At 40.4% G+C, this 14,539-nt stretch overlaps 1 protein-coding gene across 1 annotated transcript in view; it reads left to right on the forward strand.

The window, feature by feature from the left end:
• Positions 1 to 8,103: 8,103 nt before the first annotated feature.
• LOC126406458 (ras-related protein ORAB-1-like) overlaps positions 8,104 to 14,539 on the forward strand; it is a 17,594-nt gene continuing 11,158 nt past the window's right edge. The window contains exons 1-2 of the mRNA XM_050070748.1: positions 8,104 to 8,506; positions 13,294 to 13,366. Of these exons, the coding sequence (XP_049926705.1) occupies positions 8,493 to 8,506; positions 13,294 to 13,366 (87 nt within the window). The 5' untranslated portion in view covers positions 8,104 to 8,492. The remainder of the gene's footprint in view (positions 8,507 to 13,293; positions 13,367 to 14,539) is intronic.

The following is a 14,539-nucleotide window of genomic DNA, read 5'->3' on the forward strand; positions in this document are numbered from 1 at the left end:
TGTTGCTGGTCTACCACTGACATTATGTTTTAGTTATCCATCCATCCATCCATCCATCCATCCATTTTCATCTGCTTATCCAGGACTGGGTTGCAGGGGCAGTGGGCTGAGTACTCCAAATGTCCCTCATGCAGGAATGCTTTCCAGCTCTTCGTGGGGGATCCCAAGGCTTTCCCAGGCCAAATGAGAAATGTAATCCCACCAGCATGTTCTGGATCTACCCCAGGGCCTCCCACCAGTTGGATGTGCCCACAGAACCTCCCCTTTTGACGCAAAGGAGCAGTAGCTCTACTTCGAGCTCCCTCTGGATGTCTGAGCTCCTCACCCTATCTCTAAGGCTGAGCCCAGCCATCCTGTGAGGGAAACTCAATTTGGCTGCTTGAATGTGCGATCTCATTCTATCAGTCACATCAATCGAAAACTTTGCCTTCCCGGCTCAGCCCCCTCTTCACCATGACAGTCTGGCATAGTGCCCTCATCACTGCAGATGCCACACCAAACCACCAATCCATCGCACGCTTTCCATTTTACACTCAGTCATGAACAAGACCAAGAACAAGATACTCAAGCTCCTTTGCTTGGGGCAGTAACTCTCTCCCAACCCAGAGGGAGCAATCCAATGTTTTCAAGCAGAGAACCATGGCCTCAGACTTGGAGGTGCTGACTCTCATACCGACTTCACATTTGGCTGCAAACCACCCCAGTGTATGCTGGAGGTCACGGTGTGATAGAGCCAGTAGAGCCACATCATCTGCAAAAAGCAGAGATGCAATTCTGAGGTCTCCAAACCGGACCCCTTCCTCCCCATAGCTGTGCCTTGAGATTCTGTCCATGAATATCACAAACAGAATCAGAGACAACCCTGATTGATTGTTTAATAAGTTTGTGTTATTGTGTGACTCTCTGAACCAAATTTACCGAGTTTATATGTAGTAACGACCTATGTTTGGTCACAGGGAAAAAGTTTTTCGAAGGGCTTGAGAAAATAGCATTTTGATGTTAAAACATACATACATAATTTGAATTTTTCAAATTTTAGTACACAAGGAACACGACTGGAATGCCATAGAAATTATATGAAAATGTCAAAAAAGAATGGAGCACCCCTTTAAACATGTTGACATCATGTGTATCAGTTGGGTGTGTATGGCACAACTTGATTCTTGCTTTTATTTACAATGATAAATCATGAAAGACACACTTAATTGTCTAAACTGAAAACATAAAGTCAATGACAATGCAGGACCTCAAAGCTCCTCAAACTCTGCACGAAGGATTACAAGAATGTTCTGTAGTGCCTTTTTCTACTCATGCTTACTGTCAACATTAAGGCTCAATCCCAATTCTCATTTTTACCCCTACCCCTTCGTCTACCCCTTCCCCTTCGTCTAGCCCTTGCCCCTCAAAACGGAGTGCCAAGGGCTAGGGGTGAAGATATTCCCCTAAGAAATGGGACAGCACTCGATTACTGCTACGTCATCAAACGTCGCTAGCTGGCTGCTACGTCAGCAGAGGCGACAAGTGTTTATCACGAACATTCAAAATGCCGTCTGCAAACATTGTAATGTCCATTGCTTGGGTTTTAGTGTTATTTCTGCGGCTGTCCACTAGTCGCAGAAATCAAAGTAGGAGAAGATATCTTCGACGCATACAAGTGCTGATGGACCAGTTTTTGGTATGTATGGATTGGCTGTAAATAGACGTTTTGTTATATTTAACGTTAACCGAGCTAATCAACTCTAACATTAGCTAACGAGCTTACCTAAACGTGTAAACATTCGTGTATACATTTATAGCTCGCTTTGGCTGCTCATTGCGCCATTTTGCCTGTGTTCGCACTTAATTGTGGGAAAATTCCATGTACCCCTTGGTTGCTAGTGTGGTCCGGGAAAATCTTCGTTTTAAGGGCTATTTGGCCCTAGCCCTTGGCNTTGAGCCTAACTCTTGTCTGATCACCATCTCTGTCACATGTAATGTCTGTCTTTAAATGATCAATCACATTTTCAAATGGAATCACAAACAGAGTCTTAGACAGGCCTTTAAATGTAATTGTTTCATATTCCACCTTTTAGTTTGTCTCGTGTGTCACAGTCACACTTCCTTCCTTTCCAGACGTGCAAGCAGAAATTAAGTCAGAGAGTCCACAGAGCAGCAGCTGGAACATGTGGAGCTGTGGGGGCAAAAAGTACCATATCAAAGCCTTTGACATTCTTTTTGTGATTGAATCAAAATGATCATTTAAAGACAAAAATAGGAACAAGGAGTTCATCATTTTGTATTTGTATTCAATTTCATGTTTTTAAAGGAGCAGTATGAAAGATTTAGGGGGATTTAGTGGCGTCTGGCAGTGAGGATGCAGATTGCAACCAGCTGAAACTTCACCCAATTAGAATTCCTTCAGTGTTCATTGTTCAGGAGGTTTTTTTTACCGGAACCGAATTATCTGCAGAGGTCTCTTCCCTCCAACACAAACAGACAAACAATGAAAAACACTTAATAAAGCAGTTTCATGTTAAAAATTTGTGTTTTTCCCCAACACTGCTTGGCCCTGTCTTGAGTCAGTCAGTACGTTTACATGCACAGTTAAAGGCGCTGTATGTAAGAATGTGGCCAAAACAGCTACTGCACTCAAATTCAAAATACTGCCGCGAGTCGTGTCCGCCCCCCCCTCTCCTACAGATTCAAGGTTGCTGGACAGCGGCACGCTGGAGATTTGTTTGCCCACGGACGGCTGCCGTGGCAGGGCTGTGTCGCCGCGTCCGTGATCTTCGGTTTTCCAGTGGACCGTTGGAGCAAGTCCAGCTTCTCTGCTGCTAACGCTGCTGCCGGGATACAGCTGAGGAGACTGCTAATGCTATGTACCAGGACACTGCTAATGCTGCTTGCCGTGCTGCTGTAGCTCAGTCGTAACTGTAACTGATGCTGAGACTCTACTGACTGCGTGACTGGTAGACGGCGGTGGGTGGCGCAACAGGCCAAAACACAAATTCAAAACATAAACATGATTTGCAGACCGTAAAAAAATTTTTTAAATGCGAATATTCTGGCTGTACTATTGTTGTCGGTGAGATCAGTATGTTATATTAACATTATTCCTTAGTCTCTGTGACATATTAGGAGGATTTTACGACTATTTGCTTTAGATTTCTTACATATAGCTCCTTTAAGTGAAGCTACTGTACGGTTAGAGCTTGACTGTGTCATTTAATTGGACTACTGTCCTTGTCCCAGTATACAAGCACAGGAGGGAGATTGATTTATTGACCAAAGTATGTCCGAACCCGCTACAATAGGTGGCGATATGCCTCTTTCAGCTTGTTAGTATTGGACCTTTTTTTTTTTCGATTGACCTATCATGTCACAGACCAAACAATCAATCTAGCATCATCCAGCTGTTCCGACACTTTTTTTGAACAGGTGACCATTCTGTGTTCTGCTCCCATCAATGTATATTAAAATATTAAACTCTTTTAGCTAACACAGCATGAACTGTGTCTCTTTGTCCATCCAAAAAGGCACAATTCTGGATGTAAATTTCACCGTGTTGTCACAGGCTACTTCTTCTGTATTTAACGCTATTCGACTTCCAGGTCGAAGCCCGGGGTGAAAACTGTGGAGCATGTGTAGAGCGCCTAGGCCAGTTTGGGTTTGACTGACTGTATACATGCAGGAGCGATTCGACTCCCAGTGGCATTATCTGGGTGTGTTAGTCCAACTTTGAGAAATTCGATTTAGTATGATTTCAGTCGGAATAACGTGTTTACACGTATTTCAAAAGTCCAGTTTTAGTCGGACTAACACAGTTAATCTGTTTTCCCTGATGTCATGTCAATGTACTGAGTGTTTGGTTTGTCCGTTCTGTGCTACTGTAGAAATATGGTGGTGCAACATGGCAATGTCTGTAGATGAGGACCTGCTCGTAGGTTCATCGTAGATATAAACGGTTCATTCTAAGGCAGCAAAAAACACAATTGTTATTTTCAGGCAATTACACACTTAAGAAAACGTACTTATTATATGATGTTCCATTTCTGCCAATATATCACCCTGAAGCCTACACACTGGACCTGTAATACACCACTCACGAATTAAACACTCTCTAATAGCTTTTTTAAAAATGGATGATTATTGTGGAGACGCACTCCTGTGATGTCAGACAGTTCAATCTGTGTTTGAGGACATGAACAGCTCAGTCAGTCAGTCTGACCTCTGATCAGTTAGCACCATGTACTGTACTGTAGGATATGACTTCTTGCACTATCATCTGAATTAGGTGAACCTGATTTCCTCACAGGGATTCATGATTTACCTTCTTCTTATCAGACTGCTTTAACAGGACAGGTGGCGACTGTCCACATGTGCAACAGAACACACTGTTGATCTGTTCTCACTGATTGAATTGTTCTGTGTTCTAACTAGTTAAAGGCTCAGTTCACTCAAATTCCAGTTAGTTCTGTCTGTGAGATTTCCTGCCTCCACCACAGTTCAGTGAAGATGGATGTAGTGCTCACAGTATAGAAAAAGGATCCACCATAACACCTCTTTCCAGAATCTGTGCACTATAGTTGTCTCTGTCACTCTGTTTGAATTCAGACTACTGTCTTTCTAAGATACGCTGTAGTCCATAGAGACAAAAATTGGACAAATAGAACATGGACATGGCCTTAATCTCTAAAAAAAAAAGCCTTTACAACCTCAGACTTTTCACTATAATGTAATTCAATCAAAGTCACTGAATAAAGCAGATTGTTTGGAATGTTGGTTTCAGTCTCTGTGTTTGTTATGCTGTGTTCTTTGTCTGGTATGGCCATTTAGAGGAAACTGGAAAGGCTGCTGCACTGACAGGTCAGTCAAGTCGGACTGCTTCATGATTTCAAAGTCTCTGGCATCGACTCCAGTTTGGGTGAAGGGGAGACACTACAAGTGAAAACATATTTTTTTATGCACCGGTCAAAGTTTTGAGATGTTGGGCCATTTTGTGTCCTTAACATGACCTCTTTCAGACTTGTGGAAAGAAAATGTTTGGTTTGCTGTTGTGGAAATGTTTGCAAAAAGTGTATAGTTTTTATGGATTTTTTTTGCTATTCACCTGTTGTGTTTTATTTTTGGTCTAGAATTGTAAATGGACTTGTATTTGTACAGTATAGCACCTTACTTGTCCTCTGACCACTCAACGCTTTTACACTACATGCCACATTCACACATTCTCACACACACATAACTAACACATAACACATAACACATAACACTGGTGGCTGAGGCTACCATACAGGGTGACCCCTGATACTCAGTGAACCATTTTTGTGCATTTACATTTGGGGTTCAGTATTTGGCTCATACTCTGACATGTGGACTGGAGGAGCCTGGGATTCCGTAGAGTTGATGACCCGCTCTACCTCCTGAGCCACAGCCGCCCCATGTATGCATGCTGTGTATGGAATTTTACTTTTTTTTTTTCTGGTACTCTGAGCTAGAAATCTCCACCTCAGTAGCACTTAGGTACACCAAGCTTTCCTGGTTTATTCTTGCCTGGATTCTGACGTTTCTTTTACGAAAGTGTTTTTTATGGTACTTGACAGTTTTTTCTGATTTATGTAGTGATAAAAAGACACATCCCAAAAAAAAATTTATTTATGATTCTGATGGCTCTCTTTTGCAGCAAGAAATCATATTTGTGATTGCTCTATATGTTTTTCCCCAAACCTCCACACAGTAAGTAATGTATGAAAGTATGAAAGAACGATACAATATTTGTAATGAATTAAAGTTAAGGATGTCTGTATGTCAATATTATCTATCATAATTTGTGCTTTATCATTGTTTTTTTCAATGTCTAAGTATTTAGTTTTATTTTCATTCAGGGACAACTTGTTTATGTTGAACAGTCAATTTAAAGTAACTAATTCTGTTTCCACTGTATCCAGAAGCTGCTCACATTTGACAAATAACATTTAAAAAAAATCCCCTCTTAAAAACTTTGACTGTACTATGTCAACATAATAAAATAAGAATTTGAACGTTGACTTTATCCAGTGTTCAGGTTACTGCTTTTGAAATATATGCAAAGCAATGCATATTTATTAGATAGTGCCTCATTTGCATATTTAAACATAAAATTTCTGGAAAATTTGTATGTAAAATAATTGGCTCAATGTAAGTAATCAGCAGGGGTAGTTCCATGATAACTTTTAGCTTTTTTTTTTTTTTTTGCCCTTTTCACCTACAGTTGATGCATCCTGGGTTGGACGGGTCCTTCCAAGTCTCCTTCCTAGCAGTCAGCGAACACACATTGGTACAGGCAAGTTAGTTCCCAGGTGTGTTATTGAAGAGGCCCTGCATTCAATTGCAGCAACTTGTGTGCAAAGAATTGTGGATACTTCATGGAGGCTAAGGATACACTATAGATGTTAATAATAACGTGCATATTTGAAAATTCTCTTAAGGAAGGACTCGGTAGAATTTAGAGGATCCTTGACATTGGAACAGTCCTGTTCGGGATTCGATGATGTAGCCTCCTTGAAATTCAGCCCATGTGAGTAAGAAAGTAGCAGTCAATGTAGAAAGATTGGAATGACCTACTGCAAATTGTAGGACACACACACATACATCATGTTGCTGTATAGTATATTGTGTAGACCACTCCATATAAATTTCATGTAAATTGTGTGATTTTTGTCACATAAGGCTGACTTCCTGTTGTCAGTAGGTGATGCTATAAGTATATCAAGTATCTGTAGATGTCTTCAGACCTGGACTCTTATCCAGCCTTTGAAATTTTGGACCAATTGGACAATGTAACATCAAGCTACAATGTCTTCCTGTGTTGTCTTTAAACATTGAAATTTGCCAGGCTGCCATGACATCGCTGTTTGACGGAGAAGCAAAAGATTTGCAATTTGGCATCATGAAGGTTTTGAGTTTACACTGAACAACATTTAGGTGGATCAAGTTTATCTGCTAGGAGAAGTTTATAAAAATATGGAGCCTGGTTTGAGCATACATTTCCACACTAAAATGAAGTTGTCCGACTTCCTGTTAAGTTTAGAATATGGCCCAGACAAAAAAATTTTGAAGTCTATAGGTGATACATGTGCTGCCAAATCTTGTATATCTAGGTGAGATGTCCTGAGGGCTGCAATGGGTCACTATCGAGCCCCCCTGGCACACACAAGCACAACAATCATATCAGATAACACACTTTAGCACGTTCTGTAAGGTTTTTAAGCATCCCCAGCCCCTCAAGATGTTATTTCTTGCATGGAACTTTTGTTTGTGTTCCTCAAAATTCTCCACATGCATCCTCTTAAAGTGGGTTTTGAAATTTCCCTCAGACATCTCATCATCCAGGGGCAGGTCACTTCTTGACTAATAAATACTTGCAACTATTTTTACTTTATTTGCAGTGCTGAGGGAATATGGGCTGGTCCCTGAAGCGAGTTTTTGGAAACAAGGTTCACAAACTCATGTTGAATTGGTTCAGGATTTAGAGATCACTCTCTCTCCTCTCCTCTCCTCTCCTCTCCTCAGTTAATTCTTACTGAAACTGAATGTAAATGAGTCACACACTGATTCTTTTCGTGTGCCATTACGGAAAATATGCAGGAACTATTAACTTGTATTATTTGTAGCCTCCCTGTGTACAGGTGCTGACATGAGCAGTCTTCCCATTCACACCTATTTCCTAACCAGTGATGACACAATCATGACTCATGACACATTAATTTAGGACATAAGTTTCTGGATCAGTGTAAGCGGGTTTGATTGTATTACATTATATAGATCAATTAAAAGATGACATTTTCTTTTCACTAGTAAACAATGTTGGGGACTGAGGGTCACTGAAAATGTCAGTGTGGGATGGAATGAACAGGAAACCAAACTGCACCGTGGAACTGAATGGTGAACTAACCAGCTGAGGGCTGATGAGTGTCAAGCTAGGGATATTATCGGAAATAATGCTTTTGCCATCAATGTTGAGCAGAATCATAATGTAGAGCCTACAAAATACACGTCGGTGAGGTTTATGTTGAAATTTTTGTCCGGAAGTTGTGTATAATGTGTAGTTTGACACGGGGCACGAGCTGACTCCTCTTTGCCACGTTTCACTAAATGACGTAATCCCTCTCCGGGCTTGACAGGTCGTTGTTGCGGTAACGACATTCACTCAGTGAGAGGGTAATCCAGATATCCACACGCATCTCCTGTTTATTCGCTTTAACAGTCTGATTTCAAAGACAGGGTATCCGAAAAACTAAGTCGCGTATTTTGTGTTATTCTTGACTTGGCTAACCAGCTGGCTAATGTTAGCTGTTTCCTGGTTGGAGTTGCAGCCATTTTGGATTTTTACAGAGAAACAGCTAGCCGGTCGTGGCTTTGGGAGTAGTGTAAGCTAGCCACCGCTCCCGTTTTCATCACTAAACACTGCTGTTTATCTACAGACAAGCAAAGGGAGACGTTTCACGAGGGGGGATACACTATAGAACGAGTCAACAATGAATCCCGAATAGTAAGTATCGCACTTAAGAATGCTGAGTTACATTCTGGCTAGCTAGCTAATGGTATCTGTATGCTAACAAGTAAGTTAGCGTTTACAAATAACTTGAAATCAAGTAAGTTAGCGGCTAACATCAGCTGACAATAGCCTTAATGTTCACCTGTGTGTGTCTGGGATACTGTGAACATTTCCCAGGGATTATCAGCAAAATGTTGGTGTTAACACGTAATAGTCGATCAGTAACTGAGATATTTGTAACAAACAAAGTGCTCCTTATATGCTTGTCAACATTTGATAGCCAGCTGTTGGGCCAGCGGCAGTAGCTTTAGTAACTGGTTTCGATTCGCTGCGTTTCACGCTGAGATGTAACACTGATGTAAAATACAGGTCAAAGGCGCATTGAAGAATTTTGACTGCTATCGGTAACTGTACCGCGAATCCCTCTGTCTTTGCGCTAACAGTTGTTTTCGTTTTGATATCTTAACCCAACACTATTACCGATGACATCACGTAGCTAGGATCAGCTAATTGAATTCACAAAATCATCATGAAAACGACTCGACAGTGAGGGTTTCCTTGATTACATTTTTGAGAAACGTCATAAGTTGCTGATGGTTATACTTAAGTCTGCGTGTCATTGTAATAGCCTACTTATTTCCTTGCTGCTATTAGCAAACATATACTGTAGCGGCAGTCATCTGTTGTTTACGTCCAGTTAATTGGGTTTACGCTGTACCTGGTCTTGAGCATGACTCAGTTGTCAGTCATATGGTCTAGTAATGCTGAAGCAACGTCTCAGTCATGTGTAGGTCACATGCTATAGGACAAGCCCTCTATTTCACCACAGCAGCCTTGAGCAATCAGTTACTTCAGCTGTCTTTGGTTTTACATTAATACGTGTAGACATGAGTGGACTGTAGAATTTTTGGAGTAGTTTTCCTTGTTTGGCAAGCTGTTACTGTGTAATCCTTTTTATCTTGTTATTACTCTAAGTAGTGGTATTCAATCCCCATTTTAATCTGCGGACTGCCTAATCATGTATTCATGATTCACCTTCTTACATACTCCAAGGCAAGGTCTAATCAGAATCACAACTAAAAAAGGAGGCATATTTAGACCAAATTTTGGTTTAGAGTAAAATTCAGTATGTTGAATACAAAACTTCTCATTTAAATGAAAAATAAATCACTTACAGGCCCTGCAGGAATTTCTTTTCAACTTTTCTGTTTGAAATGGATACCACAGTGAATAGGCGAGAGTTAGGAGATTAATGGTGGAATTGGCAGGTTTTTAGTTCAGAGAAACCTGTTGTAACTAGCAAGGTAGCCCCCAGATTTTTTCAAAGTCTTGTTTTTGGTCATCTTGGTGTTGTGTTGAGTGGTGAAAGGTCAGCCGAGCATTGTCCACAGCAAGGCTTAATGAAGAGGGATTTACTAAACTTTATTACATTGAGATGGAGGAACTGGGACATTCCTGGGAGGCTCGATAATACTCAGACTAACATGCTCAGCTAATGTGTCAGAATTAAGTTGTAAAATATTGCTTTTCCTCTACTATTGGTGCAGTATTAGTAGGTTCACTGCTAAGTGCTACTTTTACTACAATACTTAGACTGTTAGTTTTGAGTTGTTACCAATATCTCAACCTGCTTTTTAAGCATTAGGCTGCATATGAATAAGACATACCAAGTTTCTTTGCTGGGATTTATTTGTGACCAGGACAGCAGCATCCTTCTTAAACCAAGAAGTAGCCTATTCTCCTCTGCTACAACTCAGGCAGTCCATGGCCTTACTTGGGGTTTCACACCTGGGGATGTTACATGCAGGAGAAGTCCTTGAAATTGAAAGAAAAGAGACCTATTTATTATTTTACCAGGGCAGTGGATCTCTGCTTTGACTTTTTGGGAGTGTGGTGCTGCAGAGAATCAGTAGGAAAAGGAAGAAACAGAAAAATGGCGGAACATTAGTGGGTCAGTGACAAACCAAAGATTAGACAGGCTAAGCAGTCTATTTGAAGTGTGTATAGCTGCACACTTTGATATTGCTGCGTGTGTTCTAGGGAAGTGAAGGATTACCATAATATTGCCTAATTTTAAACAAGTGTGTAATTGTTAGTGATGCAGGGTGTAGTTTAGACTTGAATGGTAGCCGCAGATTGTGGAGACCCACCTTGTTGCATGACAGTGTGAAGGTGGTCATTGAGCTGGATAATCTCAGTGTAATAGTAGAACGCCCTGCCTTTAGTACGCAAGTTGTCCTATGCCTTAACAATGCTTTTTGTTAATGAAACCTGAGCATCAGTCACATCCCACAGCAAACTACACTGAAAATACTTTATGGCCTAGTCCACATGTAGGCCTACATGAGTATTTTTGAAAACAGGGTTTTTCCTTCTTCATTCTCCCTCAAAAAATAAATGAATCCCATCCACTCAGACACTGTTTAAAAATTCATTTCTGTCCAAATGAAAAGACAAAATTACAGTCCAAATGCTGTCAAGAGCATGCCAAACCAACAGGCAGTGTTATATTTAGGGTGGGGTATCGTTTGGATTTTAAGGATTCTGATTCTGCTTATCGATTCTGATCCTAATGCCTGGCTCACACTACACGATATCAGCCCGATGATAGCCCGACGCGGCAACGTACAGTGTCGGCATGGATCGTGAACGGCAATCAGTGTTGTATGCAATGATTCATTGTTTCATCGTGTGTCATACTTAACAACAACTGAAGCCACATCTGGGACACCTCTTGTCGTTCCAACAGAAAGTCTAGCATGTTTGAACCGGGCATAAGGATTCTTGATTTCAGATCTTTTAGGGATGGGGTCAAAACAGGTGATGTGTTTATTTAACAGAAAAATATTTATTTTTTAAAACACAATTAATATTCACAAGTCACTTCATGCAGTTTATCAAACCTGTAAATTAATGTCATACAGTTTGATTTGGTTGCTGTTGTTGAATAATATGATCAGGGATGCACAATATTGGATCTTTTGCCAAAAGCCGATATGCCGATATGTAACATCTCATTTGACTGATAACCCATACCGATATCGATTTATATCCACTTTTTCCCCACTTAATTTTAGCGATCATCAAGTGTCCTCTGTAGTGGAATGAACATCATATTATGCATGCATACTCTGATCGTGATGGCCCACCAGCAGATTGAGTCATGAAATAGAATGCTTTTCAATGGAGGAAATATTCATTCATTGTGCAAACTAAAGGCCTTTGCCTTGAACAGGTTCAATTTTCTGCATTTTTCGCATCTGTCAGAAGCCTTAAGAGAGCTGTTTGACCAAGGCTTGGTGAAGAAAATGTGGCGGTGGAACACAGCTGTGATAAGACAGAGGAACGGGGTGCACAGAATCATTTCATAACTCTGATAGGTCACGTTCAGTAGGTCAGATAGTAATATTCAAGTGGATGATGATGATGAAGAGGAGGAGGATGTGAATGGCACACAGAATGTGGAGACAGAGAGGCTCCTTCATGCAGCTGCAGTGCCAAATTCAAGACAAGGAGGGAGTGGTGACAGCCAGATAGGTAACCCTAGTGGAGAGAGGCAGAGGAAGAAATGCGTCTTTTCATTTTGTCACGTGTTGTGAATTTTCAATACCGATGACGTGCCAATATTGTTGTGCATCCCTAAATATGATTCAATAATAATCTGTCCATTCTTTTTTCATTCATTGTACTAATGGGCTTCTTTGCCTGGGTTGCCCAGAGTGTGTCTGTCTCACAGTCTCGGGTATGTGAGTGGAGTGCACCACACAAGGATAGACGCAGGCATGCTTGCTTACTTCACTGATGATATGTCAATCCTAAAACAACATATGAGTTCAAATTCAAAAGAACATTCTTGGAGAAAAACACACGACTGGGTTGAGAATGATGATTGGTATTAAAAGAGTATAGCATAGAGCGTAGTGTGTGTGTGTGTGTGTGTGTGTCGAGTGCATCTTTTTGAGAGAGAGAGAGAGAGAGAGAGAGAGAGAGAGGGGTTGGGCTGACAGCAAACAGGTGTTAGTGATCTGGGCAGAGAAGAAAACCTGCGGTTCATGGGGCACGGCCTTAACCAGACTTGTGTGCTTGGAAATCTAATGAAACTTTCCTTAGTGCCTAGACAAACAAAAACTAAATGTATCACTTGGTGCTAGTCCTTAAAGAGCGCCAGTTTGTAATTGTTTAGGATTCAATAAGCACTAATGAAATTCAAGGGTTAAAATCTAGGTGAAGTTCTTGTTCAGTAGTATAGTAAAATGAACTATTGAGCTGTAACATAGGCTCAATAAACACAGATCAGACTGGAGACAAGAGATAACAACATGTGTCTCTAATCTGTTGTCCCTGGTCCTTTCAGCTGGCTTCGATGTCCAATCACATGATCACGCGGCTTCCTGCGCTGCCTTCAGAAAATGTGCCTGAGCTCAGCAGGATTCATTGTCCTGAGTGTTTCCTTTTCTTGTAAAATGCAGACCTTTCAGGCACGCTTTCAAATGATGTAATGACACTCATGCTGATGAGCATAGTTTAATCTAATCATTGGTGATTGTCTTGCATCATCTTACTGAAATCATTAAATCAAAGAGCTAGAAGGTTTAAGTAGTACATGACCCATCACTGCCAAGAATGAGCAGTGTGAGATCTTGAATCAGACGTGTCTTCCCAGGGCTTTACTTCCACACCCATTTATGTAGTGTAATGGGTCATCTATAACCCACTTTCTTGGTAAACAATTTATGAATATCCTTTAACTAAACTTTTCTTTTTTTACCTTTCCCTCACAGTGACTATTTATTCAAGCTGCTCCTGATTGGTGACTCTGGTGTTGGAAAGTCTTGCCTTCTTCTCCGGTTTGCAGTAAGTTTCTCCAAAATAGCGCATACAGTATCTTTGTATTAACCCAGTTTCCCTTAAAACAGTTCAGTATTCAGTCTTACAGCATTTCAGTCTTAACTGTGTGGTCATTTCATGCAGACTGTTTAAAGCTGTCTTCAGTTGGACAACAACATCATAACTAACTTAACTGGGTTTCTCATTAACTCAGTAAGAAACTGGGTTATTGTGAACAGGATGTGATGCTTTACATGTGCAGACTTAAGCAGTTGACTTCATTCATTCACTCCCAGTTTGTATTGAAACCTTCACTGTACCAACACCTTCAGTTAGGGTTTGGCGACATATAAATATTATATTGATATCGTCACACGAGACTAGATTTGGTCTGAGATATTGGTTATAGTAATATCCTAAGTAATGTCTTGTCCTGGTTTTAAAGGCTGCATCACAGTGATGTAATTTTCTGAGCTAACCAGATTGTTCTAGCTGTTCTTTACCCACATAGTCATCATATCCACATTACTGGTAATCGTTTAGGAAAAATCTCATTGTGCAAATAATTTGGGAAAGCACCAATAGTCAACCGTACAATACCATCACAATATCAGTATTGAGGTATTTGGTCAAAAATATCAGGATTTCCAATTTTCTCCATATCGCACAGCCCTGCCTTCAGGGTTCTACAGTGCACGTATTTTACTCGCATTTGCCCATAAAAATAGATATGTGTGAACCGGAAAAATCATTTACAAGCACAGTGTGCAAGCTAAGTTTACAACCTACAGTAACCCCCTCTCCCCCTTAATGCTCTTGCAATACTTAATTTTAAAAGCTGTGTTTCAACACTTCAGTGTTTTTAAAAAGCTGTGTCATTGTTTTAAAAGCTGTTTTTAAGGTGTACATATATTTTCAAAAAATCAGTTTCAATGTTTTAACAAGCTTTGTAGGGCCTTCTGCTTTCCACAATGCTGAAAATGCAAACAGAATGGTGTAAGTAAAATGCAGAATATCATGGAATTTGCCAAAATGCGAATGCCATTTATAAAAATAAAAATAACTGTGCACTGTATTTGGGCATCATTTACGGGTTGGTGTTTCACCGAGGACAGAGCTCAGCTCCTCTACACACACCAAGGCTGGTAAAATTAAAAAAAAAAAATAATAATAATAATAATAATTATATATATATATATA

The sequence above is a fragment of the Epinephelus moara genome, chromosome 19 (assembly GCF_006386435.1).
Source record: "Epinephelus moara isolate mb chromosome 19, YSFRI_EMoa_1.0, whole genome shotgun sequence".
In the NCBI taxonomy this organism is placed as follows: Eukaryota; Metazoa; Chordata; class Actinopteri; order Perciformes; family Serranidae; genus Epinephelus; species Epinephelus moara.